Here is a 17137-nt window from a genome sequence, read left to right as displayed (position 1 = left end):
TTCTGAGCATTACAAAGACAGATTATTCATTTGCATCAAACACTGAACCACAAACTAATGTAGGCACATTGCATTCAACAAAGAAAAACATATTTCACCCTTTATCTCAGACTTATGAGATCAGGATCTACAAGAAAAAGCTCATAATAAAACAATGCAGCAGCAATTAGGTTTAACCTGAATCTGAGTGAAAAGGTCTCAAATACTCAGGCTTTCCAAAATCATTACATTTTTAGAACACACTTTAACGACAAAATTCATTATGATTGCCTTTCTATTATTTTAGCCTTTGTTGTCACAGGTGAGCAAATCTCTATTATATGTCATCACTTTATAATAACCACTCTTTGTTTCTTCTTCTCTTTTCTTATCAAGGATTCAGCCCATAACCCTTTAATAATATGATTTATAGACAGTGGAAATACAAATGGTATATTTGTTAGCTTCTAAAAGGAGTCGATCTATAATCAGCACTGTCTGCACAACAATCTGCAGCCTGTGATACAAGGCAAAATAAGTTTATTTATGTTATACAGAACACAATCATTCAGATTATTTCCACAACATAACTGATTAATCAAAAGACCCAATCACAGACTGGAGCAAACACCAGGTTGCAAAACTGAGTTAAACATACTTGAAATATCAGCTGTAGCCTAAAGGCTTCACCGATTTAAGAAATGTTCACAGTCCAAGAGTGGATTGAATAATGCAAGCCAAACAAAGTTTTGAACCACAGTGATTCTGTCGAAACTCAGTAGCCTAATTGGATCATGTCCATAAACACGTCCAACATAATTTCAAGTTAAACAGGAACAAAGAAGAGGACACAAAGGGCACATTATATATGTTCTGGTTTATAAAGGTATTAGAGGAAATGAAAAGCAGACAAATAGGCCAGCAAAAGCAAAGCACGCAGGAAAGGAAATATGTCATCATCATACTATCATAATCATATTACAGGAATTAAAAACCAAACATGGCAACAACATTGGAAGTAGACAGTACTACAGTAAATTCTAATGAAATAGACAGTATTAGCAAAAGGATGGAAACAGGAAAGAAGAAGCATTTTTGTAAATCAAGAATGAAGTTAGGCAGCCTAAATCCATCAGAAGCAGAACAAGAACAAGAACAACTACAAGAACAACAACTATAAGAACAACAACAACAACAACAACAACAACAAGAACAACATAAACAACAGTAGCCAGTACAGATGATGGGCCTTACAGTAATGTTTTTGTACCTGCACATATCGGCACACAAGGAGATGAATTGGCAGACAAGGTGGCAAAGAAGGCTACAACAATTTCATAGTTAACATCAGTAGAACAGAGGTGAAGAGCATTATTAAACAGCGGAAAACAGGGAAAGGTGGCAAAAGAAGTGGGTGGACGGAAGGATGGTGGTTGTATAGAATCCAAAGTAAGCTTGGTGAAATGTGAAGGAACCAATGAGAGAAATGAAAGAATATCTAGACTGCAATTTAGACGGACACTGGGTTAAACAGTACATTATTTAAAATAGAAAAACATAACATGAGCATATGTGATTATTGTGGACAAGAGCAGAAAGAGCAACATATTATTATACACTGTCAGAAATATGATTTAAAAAGAAGACAGATGGTGGAAAAATTAAAAGAAATGAAAGTACAATTGAATGTAATAGATATCTTACAAAAGAACGCAGAAAATGAAAGATTCAATTGGATTTTCTTAGACAAAGTTATTATTTACAGAAAGTAGAACAATTACATAGTCTGATCCCCACTCCACACCACTAGGTGGCAGAAATGCACCAATTTGTTGTTTCACCATAAAGCCTCAAAGAAGAAGAACTGTAGACAGTGAAGGCCAGACAGTCAGATGTGTGATGTCGATTTTAGGGACCAAAACATAGGTTTCGAAGATCTGTGCAGATTAAACCCAGTTAGTGTTTCAGACAGCACATTAATACTTCCCAGGTGAACTTGAAGGAGAACTTGCCACGTCGTGGAAATGTCTTCGGGCTCCGGAAACAGAAACACGAACACGGAACCGTGGGGAAGCTTCGATGACAACCTCATCCAGGTGAGCTAACATGCTAACAACAAAGGTGAACAAAAAACAAACCAGCAGCTTTTTTCTAAACTCACACCCTAGCCACAGTTCATGAGCGTCCGTGCTGTTAAATGACAGCTGATAAATAAAAACAGCTGGACGACGTGTCAACACAGTGACGTCACGACCAGCGGTGGTAGAAGTGCACAGATTCATTACACACCTGAGGTGTAAATATACTCAGTAACATGCAGCTCTTTGACTATGTTAAACGGATACTGCAGCACTAAATGTGTTAATGTTAAGGTTCACACGGGTCTCCAGTTTCCTCAGCTTCATGCAGTGGAAATATCACAGTGAAGTACTCGGTCTTAGTAACCATTGGTGCTGAATTCAGCAATCCTCCTACACTTTTATTAATTCTTGAAACATACATTGTTTTAAACTGCGGTGAAGTTGGATATTCAACAGCTTTTCACGCTGGAGACAGTGACATAAACCTCTCATTCATGACAACGAGAGATGGCAGGAGGACGGTAACCTCCTCTCCCAGCTAATAATATTAGATCTAATATTATAAATATAGTGAGATATAAGCACAAGTGTCATACAAAAGTTGGTGTCTCGTTCCTCCAAGTAAAGTGATGACTAATTTAAATATTGGTCTGTCGGTCATAAAACATGGAAGTTATTGAAGATGAATTGATTAAAATGTGTATTTTGCCCCATGAAACCGTAATTTGTTGATGGTCCCTAAAGCCGGTCTCAATGAGAGCTGGCACTGGGAGAGGAGGTTTACCTTCCTCCAACCATCTCTCTCAGACATGAGAGAGAGGTATTAGTCGTTGGCTCCAGCCTGAATGTCTGTTGAATATCCAACCTAAAACCAACTTCACCGCCGTCTCTTACAGTGACGTTGTAAACATGTGGCTGTTAACCCTTCTTATGCCTTCTGCTGTTTGCTCAGGGAAGTAGCTCGGCTGTTGTCGACATGGAGAACATGGACGACACGTCAGGTTCCAGCTTTGAGGACATGGGGGAGATGCACCAGAGGATGAAGGAGGAGGAGGAGGTGTCGGCTGAGGCAGCTGCCACTGAGGACGACAATGTCGAAGATGGAGAGTTTCTGGGGATGAAGGGCATAAAGGGGCAGCTGGGAAGACAAGTGGCTGATGAGGTCAGTAAAGGTTCAATTTCAGAGATTTTGTTCCTGTTACAATGAGTCAGTTTTAATCCATGTGAAATGTTCAGGTGTGGCAGGCAGGGAAGCGACAGGCCTCCAAAGCATTCAACCTGTATGCAAACATCGACATCCTCAGGCCGTACTTTGACGTAGAGCCAGCGCAGGTCCGCAGCAGGTAGGACCCTCTCCACTTCCTGCCTTCCGCCGTTACCCCTTTCTTTTCTTTTAACTGCTTACTGTCTCCTTTCAGGCTGATGGAGTCCATGATACCAGTCCGCATGATCAACTTTCCCCAGGTACAATCACTCAGTATATCTTTATATGTATAACATCAATTCATAACAAATATTATCAAAAGACACTTTACAAAAAGAGCACGTCTAGACCGGTAGGGTCCACCAGTCGTTCTTTATAAGTTCAGAATGAGTCCTTTCAGTTAAAGGTCTCAAACTCAAAGTAAGATTATGGTTCAGGCTAAGTTTCTGACTGAAGTCCGAGCTCAGGCTCAGTCCTCTGACAGTTTGAACTTCCTGTGTTTAGAAGATCGCAGGTGAGCTGTACGGACCTCTGATGCTGGTTTTCACACTGGTGGCTATCCTGCTGCATGGCATGAAGACATCGGGAACAGTCATTGTAAGAACACACACACACACACACACACCCACACACACACACACACACACACACACACACACACACACACACACACACACACACACACACACACACACACACACACACACACACACACACACACACACACACACACACACACACACAAAGAGCTGTGAACGCATTAACAAATGTTCTTTATTACTATGCTGTTACTGATGATAAATGACATGTTTGTGTCTGTTACAGCGGGAGGGGACCCTGATGGGAACTGCTATAGGAACATGTTTTGGTTACTGGCTCGGTGTTTCCTCCTTCATCTACTTCCTTGCATACCTGGTCAATGCTCAAATCACCATGCTGCAGATGCTCTCCCTACTGGTCAGTGGCAGAATATCAACCACAGTACACACAAACATGCACACACAGTAGTTCAAACTGCATGCAGTTCCAAAATGGTGAGTGAGAGGTCTCTTTTTTTGTGTCGTTTCTGTGAAGTGATAAAGTGAAAGATGTGGTGTTTTCACACATTGACAAAAACCACTGAAACTTAATCAGGAATTCTTCCTGCCTGTCCCTTAATAAAACATTATTGTAACGTTGGGGCGAACATAGTAGGAAATATTCAGGAAAATGCACCGCAGACGAGTGGTCAGGGGCGATGAAGTTTTCTATCACTAGGCCAGTAAGAATTTATATCATGTGTATAATGAGATGTTTAGATTTTATTTTCTGCTCCCTACATGTTCTTTCCACTTAATAGGTTGAGACTGTGACGTTACCGGGTCACAGTAGATTTTAGGGGTAGGCTGACCTAAATGTTCAGGCGTGACTGTGTGGCAGCTTTTGGGATTTCACTTCCCTTCTCCTGTCACCAGGGTTACGGTCTGTTTGGTCACTGTGTCGTCCTGCTCGTCACCTACAACATTCACTTCCACTTCCTGTTCTACATCCTCTGGTTGCTGTTCGGAGGACTTTCCACTCTGCGCATGGTGAGAGCTACGTCTCCTATCAACCCTTCTATAATCCTTCAGCTGTGAGCTCACCTGGTTTTTGTGTCTTGTTGCAATCAGGTCGCTGCTCTGCTATCACGCACGGTGGGTCAGACTCCTCGTCTCCTCCTCTGTGGGACTCTGTCTGTCCTGCACATGCTCTTCCTGCTATATCTTCACTTCGCCTACCACAAGATTGTTGAAGGTAATAAAGTGCATCTCATCATAAACCTTCATTCATTAAGGTCATATGAAATCTATCTATCTATCTATCTATCTATCTATCTACAGATTAGTCGTGAAGCAGTTCGTAAATCAATTCAAAGATGTCATGGTTTGAAGTGGTACTCTGAAAAATGGCTCTCAGTAATGTTGTATGCGTTATTGTAGCAGTCCAAGTATTTTTGCTTCCCAAGGCAGAAAAAGAAAGAGCTAAGGAGATAACAGACGAGACAAAATCTTGGTGCAAATATTGCAACAAGACGGAGAACTTATAGCACAAATAGCACAACCAACATGATGCAGCATTTAATCGACAGCACAATGAGAAGCTCCAGTCACCTCCGCGTTCTCTCAAAATAATGCGTCTATATTTAGCCATAGACTGATGTACATGTTTAACTGATGAATCAGTGCATCCCTAACAGCTCCTCTTTCCACACTCCACTCTGGGTATCGAACATAGTTCCCTCCTTGACAGAGTGGAGACAGTCTAGTATAAGAAAGTTACCTCTTGTCTACTAGTGAAACCCTCGTCTTTGATTACAGGGCTGCTGGACTCCCTGGAAGGCCCCAACATGGTTCCTATGCAGCGAGTACCGAGAGATGTGCCTGAACTGACACTTAACGCCACAATGAGGAGCCTGGGAACCTTGGTGAGAGCCTGATGAGAGCCCGCGGAGTCAGCACCACCCCAACATCCAACTTTTCCTGTCAGATGTTTCCCGTTTGTTTCCATTGTTGTTTGTTTGCCCTTTTTTATTCTATGTAATATTTGGTTTTGGGGTATCATTGTTTACTATGTTCAGATGTATTTATAGTTTCTAAACAGAGACACAAATAAACTTTATGGACTATGGGTTTGAGCTCATGAGCTGTAACAAAGCACAATCAAGATGGGTACTTTAAATCCAGCATGTTACAGCCACAGAAACAAAGCTACTTAACAAAATCATTCTCTACATATTTGACACAGCTCATTTTAAAACTGTATCTTTAAATGGTCATAACTTAAATCACATGTAAATATATTAAAGATAATGTCTGAATAATAGAAGGTAAAGTTCTGAGGAACAGCTGCTGTTTCATTTTGTATTTACTTGTATAAATATTATTTAACTGTGGTATTACTTCTCATCCTAGTTTACTTAATCAGATTTGTACAAAAGTACAAAACTCAAAGCCTTTTGTTTTTAACTTCAGAACAGGTACTGCTACGTTAAGCTCTAAATTGGCAAAGATAACAGACACCTGTATTTTGTATAGCAGTTTGTCACAAGCATGAAGAACCGAACCATAGCCTACAGCTTGGACAATAGTCAGTGATGTTTATATCTACTTCATGTAAAGCAGTGGTGTCCAAACTTTTTTTCTTGCGGGCCAAAATTGTCGCGTTAGAATCGCTCACGGGCCACAGGGTTTTTGTGTTTGTTTTTTTTTAATATTTGAAGGAACTTTTTGTATTTTAACCTCTTCAAAAAATTATGTAAATACAAAATAACTAATTGCAGTGGGAAACTGTTAAGTTCTAATTTTTTGGAAAGAATAGTCAGGCTTTTATAGGTCTCCCTCGCTAACATGAAAAAGAAAAAAAAGAATAAAATATGCCATCTGATGAGGCCTGGGGCCAAAATCTTCTGATTCTTCGATTTTAAGTCAAGGGCCACAAAAAATCCACTCAAGGGCCACAAATGGCCCCCGGGCAGCACTTTGGACACCCCTGATGTAAAGTGACTGCAGGTAACTCCATTTCATCCTGCACCCATTGTACACTTAAAATAGCCCAGGGGTCTTGACAGGCGGATTTGCCCAATTAAAGGGGAAGAAGAAGAGTCTGTTTACGTCAATTTTCATCCATAGATTTTTTTGTTAATTCCATAGACTGTAAAAAATAATACGCCCATGCCTGCAAACCATCGCTCAGGGATTAGAACAACCAGACAAACACCTGACGTATGGCGAAACGTCACCGCGCACAGCCTCATTTGCATCTAGCGCGGGAGAATACAGGCAGAGGAAACAGGGAGGAAAACATAAGCGTGGAAACAGTAAAGTAAACAATGAAGGTGTACTTCTGCGGTAGTATCCGAGGCGGCAGAGATGACGTTCACTTGTACCGGAGGATCGTCGACAAGCTGCAGAGCTACGGAACCGTGTTGACCGAGCACGTGAGCAGCAGCGAGCTCTCCGACAGAGGTGAGACACCCACACGGTGCTGCAGCTCTCTCACTTTGACTGGTCACTGGCACTGCAAATAAGCAAATCAATCATAACACCAGGCTGCACACATTGAGCAACAGTCGGATATGTCTAAGGCTGTGTTCACACTGCAGCCAAAAGTGACCTGAATCTGACAGTGTGGACAGCACAAATCACTGCGAATCAGAGCTTTTCAAATCAGATTTGGGACACTTATGATTGGATTTCCACAGCTGATATGTAAAGGGTAATGTGAACAGCCAAATAATAATAATTTAAAAAAAAGGATCTCAACAAAAAATCTGTTAAAGCATGAAGGCTTGCAGTGTGTGTACATGCATGTTGTGTAACTGAACTGCTGTGCTGTGATTGGACAGGAGAGGACGCCACAGTAGCAGGAGACAAAGCCATCCATGACCGTGATGTAGACTGGCTCCGACAGTGTGACGGTGAGAGTTTGTTGATTGTGTGTATGACACTTTAACTTGGGCAGCGCGTGTGTGTGACCTCTGACCTATGTGTGCACAGTGGTTGTCGCCGAGGTGACACAGCCGTCTCTTGGAGTCGGCTACGAGCTTGGCCGAGCTGTCGACATGAAAAAGAAAATCTTCTGTCTGTTCAGGCCGTCGTCAGGACGCAGTAAGGACACTTCCTGGTTTACGCCCTTTTCCCCCTACCTAACCCTTACCCCTCCATACTTGTCCCTGGATTAACGTTTTGTAGTGGATGTGTAAAATAAATGTAACTAAATAAGTCCCTTGAATTATTTTGAAGTAGAGTGCTTAAAAAGATACTCAGTTGTGTTGTTTAATCAGAATCTTCAACTCAAAAAGAAGTTTCTTCATGTTCAAACTGACCTCATTTAATTCATCTCTCTCTGTTCTGTGCAGGTCTCTCTGCCATGATTCGAGGAGCTGATGATGGCAACCTTTTCGTGGTCAGAGACTACAGCGAGGATGAGCTGGAGAACATTTTGGAAGAGTTCTTTAACAACCTGAAGAGATCATGAAGAACAATCAGAACTCATGCTTTATACATGCGCAATGTTTTATTTTAGGCTGAGCGAGTCAGTAAAGTTGTGAAACTGGCTTGTCAGTGTCTGTGATCACCTTAACAGGTGAGTGTTGATATTGTTACCTGCTTTTAAATCAGACTGAATTAAAGAAATATGGTTCGATTCGATTAAACTTTGTTCAGAAATTGTTTGTGTCACGTGTTGAAAACATCTTTTTCTAACAAAAAGGCAACTAAAACTTACCTAAATAACAAATCAGAAAAGGAAGACCCACGAGGAATCACCAGGCACAGGAAACTAAGACGTCCAACACCACAAACCACAATGAACTTACAGAAGGGAAGAAACACAGACTAAAATAACAGAGGTAATCAGACAAAGGCGAACACGATGAGACAGGCGGGATTAACGCAATACAGGAGATAACTGCAAACTAAACCAAGAAACACAACTCAAGAATGTAACTAGAACATAGGGACACTACAAAGAAATTACACAATAAAACAGGAAACACTAAGGACTAAACACAATCAACATTAAGAAACATTAACACGAGGGACACAAGCAACAGTCAGAATCTTTAACACAGGAAACGAGCAACAGTAGGGAATAAAACTATAATACAAAACTGAACAAGACAAAAAGTTTGTATATATATGTATATATATAATAGAATAGTTCAGCCATTTGCATTATAAATACTCATTTCACAGGAACTCTCAAAGATATTGCAAAATGGACACTAAATGGCACTAAATGGTGTCATTTTACTTGTATTTTCTAATCTGACCCCTAGTTTAGAGATTTAACAGTTTGCTTATTTATTTAGTTTCATCTTGAACATTTGAGTACTGTCAAGTTAGTCTGCACCACATTAACTAGGAGTTTTAGATGGGGACCAACACGATGCCGTTATATTGAAAGTCAAAACTGATTCAATGAAACATTTGTAGACTGCAGTCAGGACTGATTGTCAAAGTTAAGTTGGCAAAGTTTTCTGAGGAAGAAGAGGCGTTGCTGACACTTGGAGAAGATGGTTTGCACTGTCGGGTTGGAAGATGATCCTGTGATCAATTATTGCTTTGAGGTATCTGTATGACTCGACCCATACACACAGTGCATAAAGGCTGGCTTTTTGACTGACACAGTGGGATGCTGGAAAGTTGCGGAAGTCAACAAGTTCCTTAGTTTTTGTTGTTGTTGAGGTCAAGACAGTTTTGCAATGATCTCTGCCTGTAACTGTCCCTCTGACTTGATCGTTCATGATCACAGTGTCATGACAGCATTTAATGGATGTTATATCTGGGCTGGAGTTCCTGCAGTTATTTGTGTATATAGAGTGCACTGGTGCTCCTGTGGAGACTTTATTTGATGAACTGTGGTGACCAATGACCTGGACCCTCTGGTACCTGTCAGTAATGAGAGGACCCATAGGATCAGGTATTAGCATCATCTGGAGTAGTTCATGTCCCATCAGGTAGGGCTGCACAGTGCTAAAAGCTCTTGAGAAGTCAACAAAGATAAGTGACTCTGGTGACTTTTCAAGATGTGTATAGTCTTTGTGCAGCATCATCTACACCGCGGTGCTGTTTGTTTGCAAACTGAAGAGGGTCCGTATGCATTCTGACCTCTTGTTGCCAGCTGGGAAAGAACAAGCTTTACACAATCCTTTCATAACTTTAACCAAAGATCTTAAAGCCACAGGCTGGTAGTCTTTGTTACAGGTGGGATTCTTTTAGGATTGGTTATTTAAGGCTTTCGAATGATTCAGTGATTGAAGAGGTGGCAGAGATTGCCTCTTGGCTAATAAGTTAAAAACAGAAAATCAATTTACAAATATAGCAGCAATAACATTAAGGAATGGGATCAAATCAAATCTATGAAAATCCAGGTTTGCAGAGTTGTGTTGTCATGCTCTTCTTCTTTATTTTATTGGCATTGTGATTATGACGATGAAATGGATGCAAGAATTACTACCAGATGAATTTATCGGATATTATATATCTGTAAGGGCTGTCAAAATAAATAAAAGGTTGGTGAAAAAAAAGAAAAGAATAAAAAAGAGAGATAAGCAGAAACACCAGCCAGTGAGGTGCAGCAGGCTTTCAGCAAGCAGCCACAGACACGATCAGGTCCTGGTGTTCTGTTCAGTTTTCTTCTCTTTAGCATATTTTCTAAATCCACCTGCTGAAGCTGGGTTTGCTTGAGAATGTGTAATTGGAGTAAGTGCAGCAATGAGCTCCTCTCACCTGTCTGAGTCGTCAGACTAATCTGCTGTAGAAATGGTTCACACTGTCTTACCATGTTGACACAGTCTTTTGCCCTCACTAAAGAGGTTGCTGGATTGTTATTGGAGATGCCTGACGGTGTTTTAAAGCCCTGCCAGGCATTCCTGACTTTGCCTTCCCAAAGGAACATCTGAACTCTCTCCTCGTATCCTCTCTTGGCTGTTTTTATGTTTGCTCACTTTATTTTGAATGATCCTCGACTCAGTTCTGTTTCGTGAGTTATATTCTATTTTCTTTTCATTCTGTGTTGTTTTCAGGGCTTTTGTGATTCAGGGCTCTTTGTTAAAGAATACTATTACTGTTTTATAGATCTATCGTCTCCTTCCAACAGGTGATATGGTAGAAAATGGTGAATGGACTTGAGCTTGTATAGCGCTTTTCTACTCTTCCAACTAATCAAAGTGCTTTTACACCACAGGTCACACTGATAGCAGAGACCGCTATGTAAAGTAGTCGTCACTATTTGGTAATCCCATTCATACACATTCATACGCCGCCGCTGAAGCAGCAGGAGCAAATTCGGATTAACTGTCTTGCCCGAAGGACATATTGGACATGTGTCTGCAGGAGCTGGGGTTCGGACTCCCTTTGGAAAGACATAGGTTGACACCTCCAGGTGTGTGCAATTCAAGCAGTCCTGTAGTGTCTAACCCACATTCATCTCACCAGTACTGCTGTCTGCACTACCCATAACTTGCTTACTTGCTCGTTCAGTGTGTTTCATACACTGATTTGCTGTCTGACAGGGACATGTATCCCAGCATGCCTAACAGTTTGGACCTTTTGGCGTGGTTAACAGGTGTAACCCTATTTCCTTAAATAAATTCAAAGATTCAACGCACAGTTGAGAAAGGCTTAAAATATTTTATTTGTTTAAAATATACATTAGTTTACAAACTCAGAAAATAAAATCGTAAGTAGAGTTTTAACAGTCTTTTTTGTAGTTTGTTTTTCATCACTTTTGTATATTTATTTAAAACAGACAGTGAAAGAAACGATCTGACGAGGAAAAACACGCCGAGGAACGCGTGGAAAGACACGAGAAGAGAAAACTGTTCAGATGACCATAAAAGCTTCACAGCTGGGGTCAGAGGTCAAAGTACTGAGTGATTGACAGCACCTGTTGGTGGAAAGCAAGGAGGCCGGAATACAATCTACTGAACATTAAAAGTTCAGCTCTGAAAATACAACGGTGTATAAAGAAATTATTTCTCATAATCACGCGGCCCAGTCCAGTTGTCAGTTTCTTACGAAAGTTCCACATTTTATTATCCTCAGGTGAGTCCACCTTCTTAATGAAGGGATGAGCCGAGGTCCTCAACACAACCAACACCTTTTGTCTTTGTGTCATTTTACGTTAGGCTAATGCTAGCTTGTTAACCAGTTGACCAACCTGGTTCTGTTTTGGAATAATCGAAACATCAGAAAAGCTAACATAATAAATCAGGTGACATTTTCAGGTAAGCAGTGGTCTTCTTTTTAGAGAGGCCAAGCTAGCTAGCTTATATGCTAATAGTTTATTCAAGTAAGTCGATTCCCGGTTGTTTCTCTGCTGGATCAGGACACTAAAATAAAATCAATGACCTATTACCATCTGCGTCTTTTGACCACACCTGGATTATGACTATTAGAACAGCAGGCTGGTTATGAAAAGAAACTAGTTTAAAACACAATATTACACTTGATACAATTCAATACACGTGAAATTAGCTGAAATTTGATTCAATTTAATCAAGGTAAAGTTTATTGAGGTTAAAAGTAATCAAACCTGCCAGCCAGTACTATATCTCTGTGTTGTGAAAGTAGTTAGTTTTCTATCTGTTTTTTCTTTCACCATTAAGGCAAACTCAATATAGTTAACTGCATTTAAAAGTTACTAGAACTGTTAAATTTCTTTTCTAAATGTTTTCATACGACTCTTCTAAACTAATGGATGTTACAAAAAAGACATTGGTGCAATTAGGGGCTTTTTTTAAAAACAAAATTAGAGTAGCGAGTAGCTGTAAAATAGTCCTGAAGCAGCAGAGAAGATAGGGAAATTACAAACTAATGCTAGCTAACATAGCTAAAAGCATTTATTAGGTTTTTACTACTTACTTTAAACTTGAAATAATAATAAAAAGTGATTGCTAATGTTACATTAACATCATGTAGATGGATTGTGTGGACAAGCAAAGTCCTCATTTTCTCACAACTTGCCAGCGTTGAACACATTAAGTCAATTTTCCTAAATTTCCTGAGGGAGTCATCCCAAAGGATCAATAAAGTTTAGTCTAAGTCTAAGTCTAATTTTGGTGCAGATGGCTGAAAATACAAAAGAATTTAGGTTTAGGTAGAGTTATTAATCTTTCAAATACATTTCATGTCCGAATTAACGAGTTAAGGCTAAATATGAAATATTAAGCATTTGATTTGTTCTGAATTTATAATGACCTATTGGGAAGTCATAATAATCGCTTGGATGTGGACTTGATGTTGCTGTCAATGAGTTGGAAATGTTACTTAATTGTGATGCAAACAACGCAAACATAATTCATGTAAAAACAGAGTTGAAATCAATGAAACAAAAAAAAAGAAAATCTTACAAGACTGCCATGTCAGAGACGAGACAATTAATTCTGACTTGAAAGCAGCTCGGATAAGAAATTGAAAAAAAAAAAAGTTTAAAACTGAATTTAAAATGAAACCAGATTTTAAGACATGAAATATCTGAACATTGATCATGAAATAATTTCAGTTGATTTAAAAGCATCAATAAAACCCTCAAATTAAAGCTGGCGTGATGAACTGGATGTGCCTTTCCTCCTGATGCATGCTGGGATGCATAGCTGCTTTCAACATTAGCAAATAGAATAAAATAAATGAATTCTTGTTGATACAATTGTTAAAACAATACTATTTATGTTTTTTCAGTTATTAAGAAAATAAGTATCATGATGACATTTAAGTAATTTTTTATCAGGGGAGTTGAAAGACACTACTAAAAATAAAGTCAAGTGTTTAATGATTTTATAAATCATCAGATGTGGATTATATCACACTGAAATTAGTGGTTAAAAATGTTAATAGGTCATAAGTTTGTTAAGTCAGGAGCGTTCAACTGTCACAATTTAATCTGCAGATCGTTATCTCTCCCAGGATGGCAGAACATTATGTCTGCTCATGAAGACTGTGGGAGGTATTTAAATGCTCTTGAAATAAAAGCAAGTGGAAGATGGGTTGACATTGTTACATGAAAGTCAGAAATAATCATGTTTTTAAGACAAGTTCAATATTAGGAAAAACTAGCAGGAGGAAAGAAGAAAGGACCAAAGGGAGAGAAAAATGGAGCAGAGAAAGGAGGGGGAAGAAGATGAAGAGAGGATGAGAAAGTTGAAGCCAGAAAGAAGTCGACACAAAATGTGAAGATCTAGGAGGTAAATACAATGAAGAGGAAAGAAGAGAGAAATATGATGAGGAAAAATTAACAAAAGAGAGGAAGTGAAGGAGGAAGAAAAGCATGAGAAAAGAAAGGAGGGTGACCTTGTCTGTGATGAGGCGGCAAGTTGACGTCTCCAATTATATTCATGAAGAACAGTCATTAAAGATGCACAAGTCCAGATGTAGAATCTATTTATACCCAGAGAGCATCACTCAAGCACACACCCACACGCACACGCACGCACTGACTCACTTTGCAACACAAAAGCACACACTCCTCTAACAGTCTTTCATTTCCGACTTCCTGTTCCCTCCTGAAATCTGATGACTCGCATCAAAAATTAAACACTTACACTCACTCTCTCTTCTCTCTCTCCCACAGAACACATGTTAAAGTATTAGGGACCCATTTTTGACAGTAATAGAACCTTAATAATTTAGCAGCAGTCCCTCGTTCTGCTAATAATTACAGCTGAGGACGAAAATCAGATAAAAGGGGGAGAGGAGAGGATGGAGTGTGTGTCCAATTTGGGAGGTTTTAGTTCCTCATCCTGCAGCTGTCAAACAAAACAAGAAAATGCTTTTAAATAATTGAGTATCTCGGAGACCGAACTGGCTGCTGTTAAAGGACCATACCGCTGTTTTTACATGTTTTATTTACCCAGTCATATTCAGCTCACACAACATTACAGCCGGCCAGCTCCGAGGGCTGAGTTTGTTTTCCTACGGTTAGCTTCCTCTAACATGTAGAAACACTGGCATGGTCCTAAAAAAACGACAGCGTGAATATTAAATCTTAGAGATGTAATTGAAACATTCAACTGCCCTGCAGGTACTTAAACTTAACAAACACTTCAGATGCAAACAGAACATGTTAAATCAAGCTGAGCTCAAACTCTATAAGTGGATGGATTTGTGTTTTTGCACAATAGTAACAAGCTCAGTGGGACTCCATTACACGCAGCTCTTTTTATACCTGAACATCTTTAGCCTCGCTCAGCAGGCTAGCATGACAATCAGTATTTTGCTATAAGATGGGTTGGTGTTCAGCGTGTTGGGTAACACGGTAGAGAAACATGTTCTGAGCTGTTCATTGTTTCTGTATTTTTCTGTTGTTTTGGTCCTTTGTAGTAAATCGTCATTCTTTTGTCCGCTGTTGTTTTCAAAATCAATAATGGAGCATGAAGTGGATATTTTATCAGCTACTGTAGTTTCTTACATTTGATCATGTTGACGTATCAAACATTCATCTTGTGTTCGTGGAGGCGGTTTGATTCCTCACTTCAACAATGAACTGTTTTGGTTTTTTTTGCACACAAAGGCTAACATGGGGATTGAACCTGTGACCAGCAGGTCTGCTGACATCATCTTATCCCAGCATGCACCCTGACAGCACCTGTACCCTGATAATGCACAAGCAGTGATTGTATAATTGTCAAGTCACAACGTCATGAAACTTGTGTTAGTGCTTCATCCAGTGATAAACTAGATACTTCCTCTTTTTAGATTCATTCCTTTGAAATTCATCACTTTATAAATCATCTTTAAACTGTATTTAATGAATCGATTAACTGCTGATGACGGCATGCGTTTTGCTTTTGCTTCAACACTGTTTGACCTTCAGTGCACTGACACACTGTTCAAAGACTGGAATGGTAAATCGAACTGATAAAAAACTTGATGACTCGCAGTAAAAACAGAGACTTGTTCCACGTATGTCAAAAACAATCAGTTTAGTGTTGAGGTTTAAAATCCATTGACTTTCATATAGACTCCAAAAACCTGCAGTAAGTTAATCAATCAAATAATCAATCATTCAGTGGGTCAATCGGTGAACATTGATCTTCGGTGAGAGTCACAATCAGAGGGCTCTGAGGGGGGGGGGGCAACAAGCCAACATTCAATCTGCGACACAGACCTCAGAGAATAAAAACAAACTGAGTTATGATAAATGCACAGGGGCTCGGTAGTGCCAGAAACATGAAAAACTGCTGACAAGCTAAAAGTGTTATATAGTGTAATATTCTACAAGATACCCAGAAGTGTCCCCAATGTAGCGTACATTTTCAGAAATTCACAACTGATGAATACAATGTGAGGATGCCCTTGAAACATTTTCCCCAAGTGAATTAATTCATAAAATGACCAGATACAAATTCCAGGGGTAAGCGTTTGTTTTTCTTAAAAAATGCCTCCATTGCTTTCGTCCGACTTCTCATGATGTGTTCAGACCAAAAGTGATGATTGGCTGGCTGTGATCGTTTGCTTTGGTCTGACAGAACCTGCAAACGTAGATGAGTCCAGATACCAGACACCGTCATATCTGGGTTCATAACATTATCAGGAGAGACAGACTGTGACTGCCTTCTCCAGGAACTGTGTTGTTTATTCTTTAAGTTCAGATTCACACCACATACGGTTGACCAGCGCACACGTGGCGATGAGCTGTTAGCTCGGATCAGTAACAGGGTTTCCCAGCACACAAACTACAGGTGTTCTGTTTTTGCTGCAGGGTGCACGTCTGTCTGTCTTCACTGAGTAGGAGGTTGACTGTATATACCAAGTCTTGCGCCTGCTTAACTCTAGCTCTATTTAAATAATACAGTTTTGTTATTTCAGATCTTTCTCGGAGAAGTCGTCTAAATTCATGCGTAGTAGATTTTAACAGCAAAATAAGACTCATGCAGATTTCTCCACCATTCACCTCTTTTCCATCCCCGGAAAACATGTTGATTAAAATGTTGAATGAGCGTCTTTGTAATAACGTTACATGAATAATTTGCGGATACTTTTGGTCTGAAAACACAATAGTTACTCTTGCGATTTGACAACTGAAGTCTGACTCCTGTTTAACTGCTGCAGTTTGAGGCAGACGCTTCATAAATGTTGCTTCTGTTTCCCCGCTAATATCACACCTGGTATTTAATGAATACAATTTTTTTTAATTCTGAGTGATGAGACTTAAAAAAAAAAAAAAAAAAAAGTCAAAATGAAAAGAGAGAAAAGCAGCTTTTAGGGCAGTGGACGAGTCTTGTAATAGACCATATTCCCACGGAGAAAATGAAATGAAACTGTGGAGCTTGAAGGGAGATCTGCTCTGTGAACACTACACTGTAAGCTTGGAATAGGTAAGCTCCCAGGTCTGAAGAGCTTCAATACCAAGA

General features: G+C 39.7%; 2 protein-coding genes and 1 long non-coding RNA gene across 3 annotated transcripts; all 3 read left to right on the top strand.

Annotated features, from left to right (window-relative positions):
* The first annotated feature begins 1806 nt into the window (after positions 1 to 1806).
* yipf3 (Yip1 domain family, member 3) lies at positions 1807 to 5910 on the top strand. The gene is made up of 9 exons (XM_079363057.1): positions 1807 to 2075; positions 3013 to 3222; positions 3297 to 3403; positions 3479 to 3524; positions 3769 to 3861; positions 4090 to 4221; positions 4719 to 4832; positions 4914 to 5037; positions 5601 to 5910. The coding sequence occupies exons 1-9, from the start codon at positions 2004 to 2006 to the stop codon at positions 5717 to 5719; spliced, it is 1017 nt and encodes a 338-aa protein (XP_079219183.1). The 5' UTR covers positions 1807 to 2003; the 3' UTR covers positions 5720 to 5910.
* Positions 5911 to 7069: 1159 nt separating this feature from the next.
* Positions 7070 to 8421, top strand: dnph1 (2'-deoxynucleoside 5'-phosphate N-hydrolase 1). Its single transcript, XM_079363058.1, has 4 exons — positions 7070 to 7247; positions 7628 to 7699; positions 7779 to 7889; positions 8141 to 8421. The coding sequence occupies exons 1-4, from the start codon at positions 7112 to 7114 to the stop codon at positions 8257 to 8259; spliced, it is 438 nt and encodes a 145-aa protein (XP_079219184.1). The 5' UTR covers positions 7070 to 7111; the 3' UTR covers positions 8260 to 8421.
* A 4003-nt stretch (positions 8422 to 12424) lies between these two features.
* Positions 12425 to 16978, top strand: LOC306836365. Its single transcript, XR_013780769.1, has 2 exons — positions 12425 to 12770; positions 12838 to 16978. It is a non-coding gene; the product is annotated as an uncharacterized lncRNA (long non-coding RNA).
* The last annotated feature ends 159 nt before the right edge of the window (positions 16979 to 17137 follow it).

This window comes from Symphodus melops, assembly GCF_947650265.1.
Source record: "Symphodus melops genome assembly, chromosome: 15".
In the NCBI taxonomy this organism is placed as follows: Eukaryota; Metazoa; Chordata; class Actinopteri; order Labriformes; family Labridae; genus Symphodus; species Symphodus melops.
This window is presented reverse-complemented; position numbering and strand designations above follow the sequence as displayed.

Excerpts from the sequence above, each read along its gene's own strand:
- dnph1 (XM_079363058.1), top strand. The coding sequence starts at position 7,112 with ATGAAGGTGTACTTCTGCGGTAGTATCCGAGGCGGCAGAGATGACGTT. Across the intron at positions 7,248-7,627 it reads CAGCGAGCTCTCCGACAGAG|GAGAGGACGCCACAGTAGCA; the intron begins GTGAGACACCCA and ends GTGATTGGACAG. Across the intron at positions 7,890-8,140 it reads CAGGCCGTCGTCAGGACGCA|GTCTCTCTGCCATGATTCGA; the intron begins GTAAGGACACTT and ends TGTTCTGTGCAG.
- yipf3 (XM_079363057.1), top strand. The coding sequence starts at position 2,004 with ATGTCTTCGGGCTCCGGAAACAGAAACACGAACACGGAACCGTGGGGA. Across the intron at positions 2,076-3,012 it reads TCGATGACAACCTCATCCAG|GGAAGTAGCTCGGCTGTTGT; the intron begins GTGAGCTAACAT and ends CTGTTTGCTCAG. Across the intron at positions 4,222-4,718 it reads TGCAGATGCTCTCCCTACTG|GGTTACGGTCTGTTTGGTCA; the intron begins GTCAGTGGCAGA and ends TCCTGTCACCAG.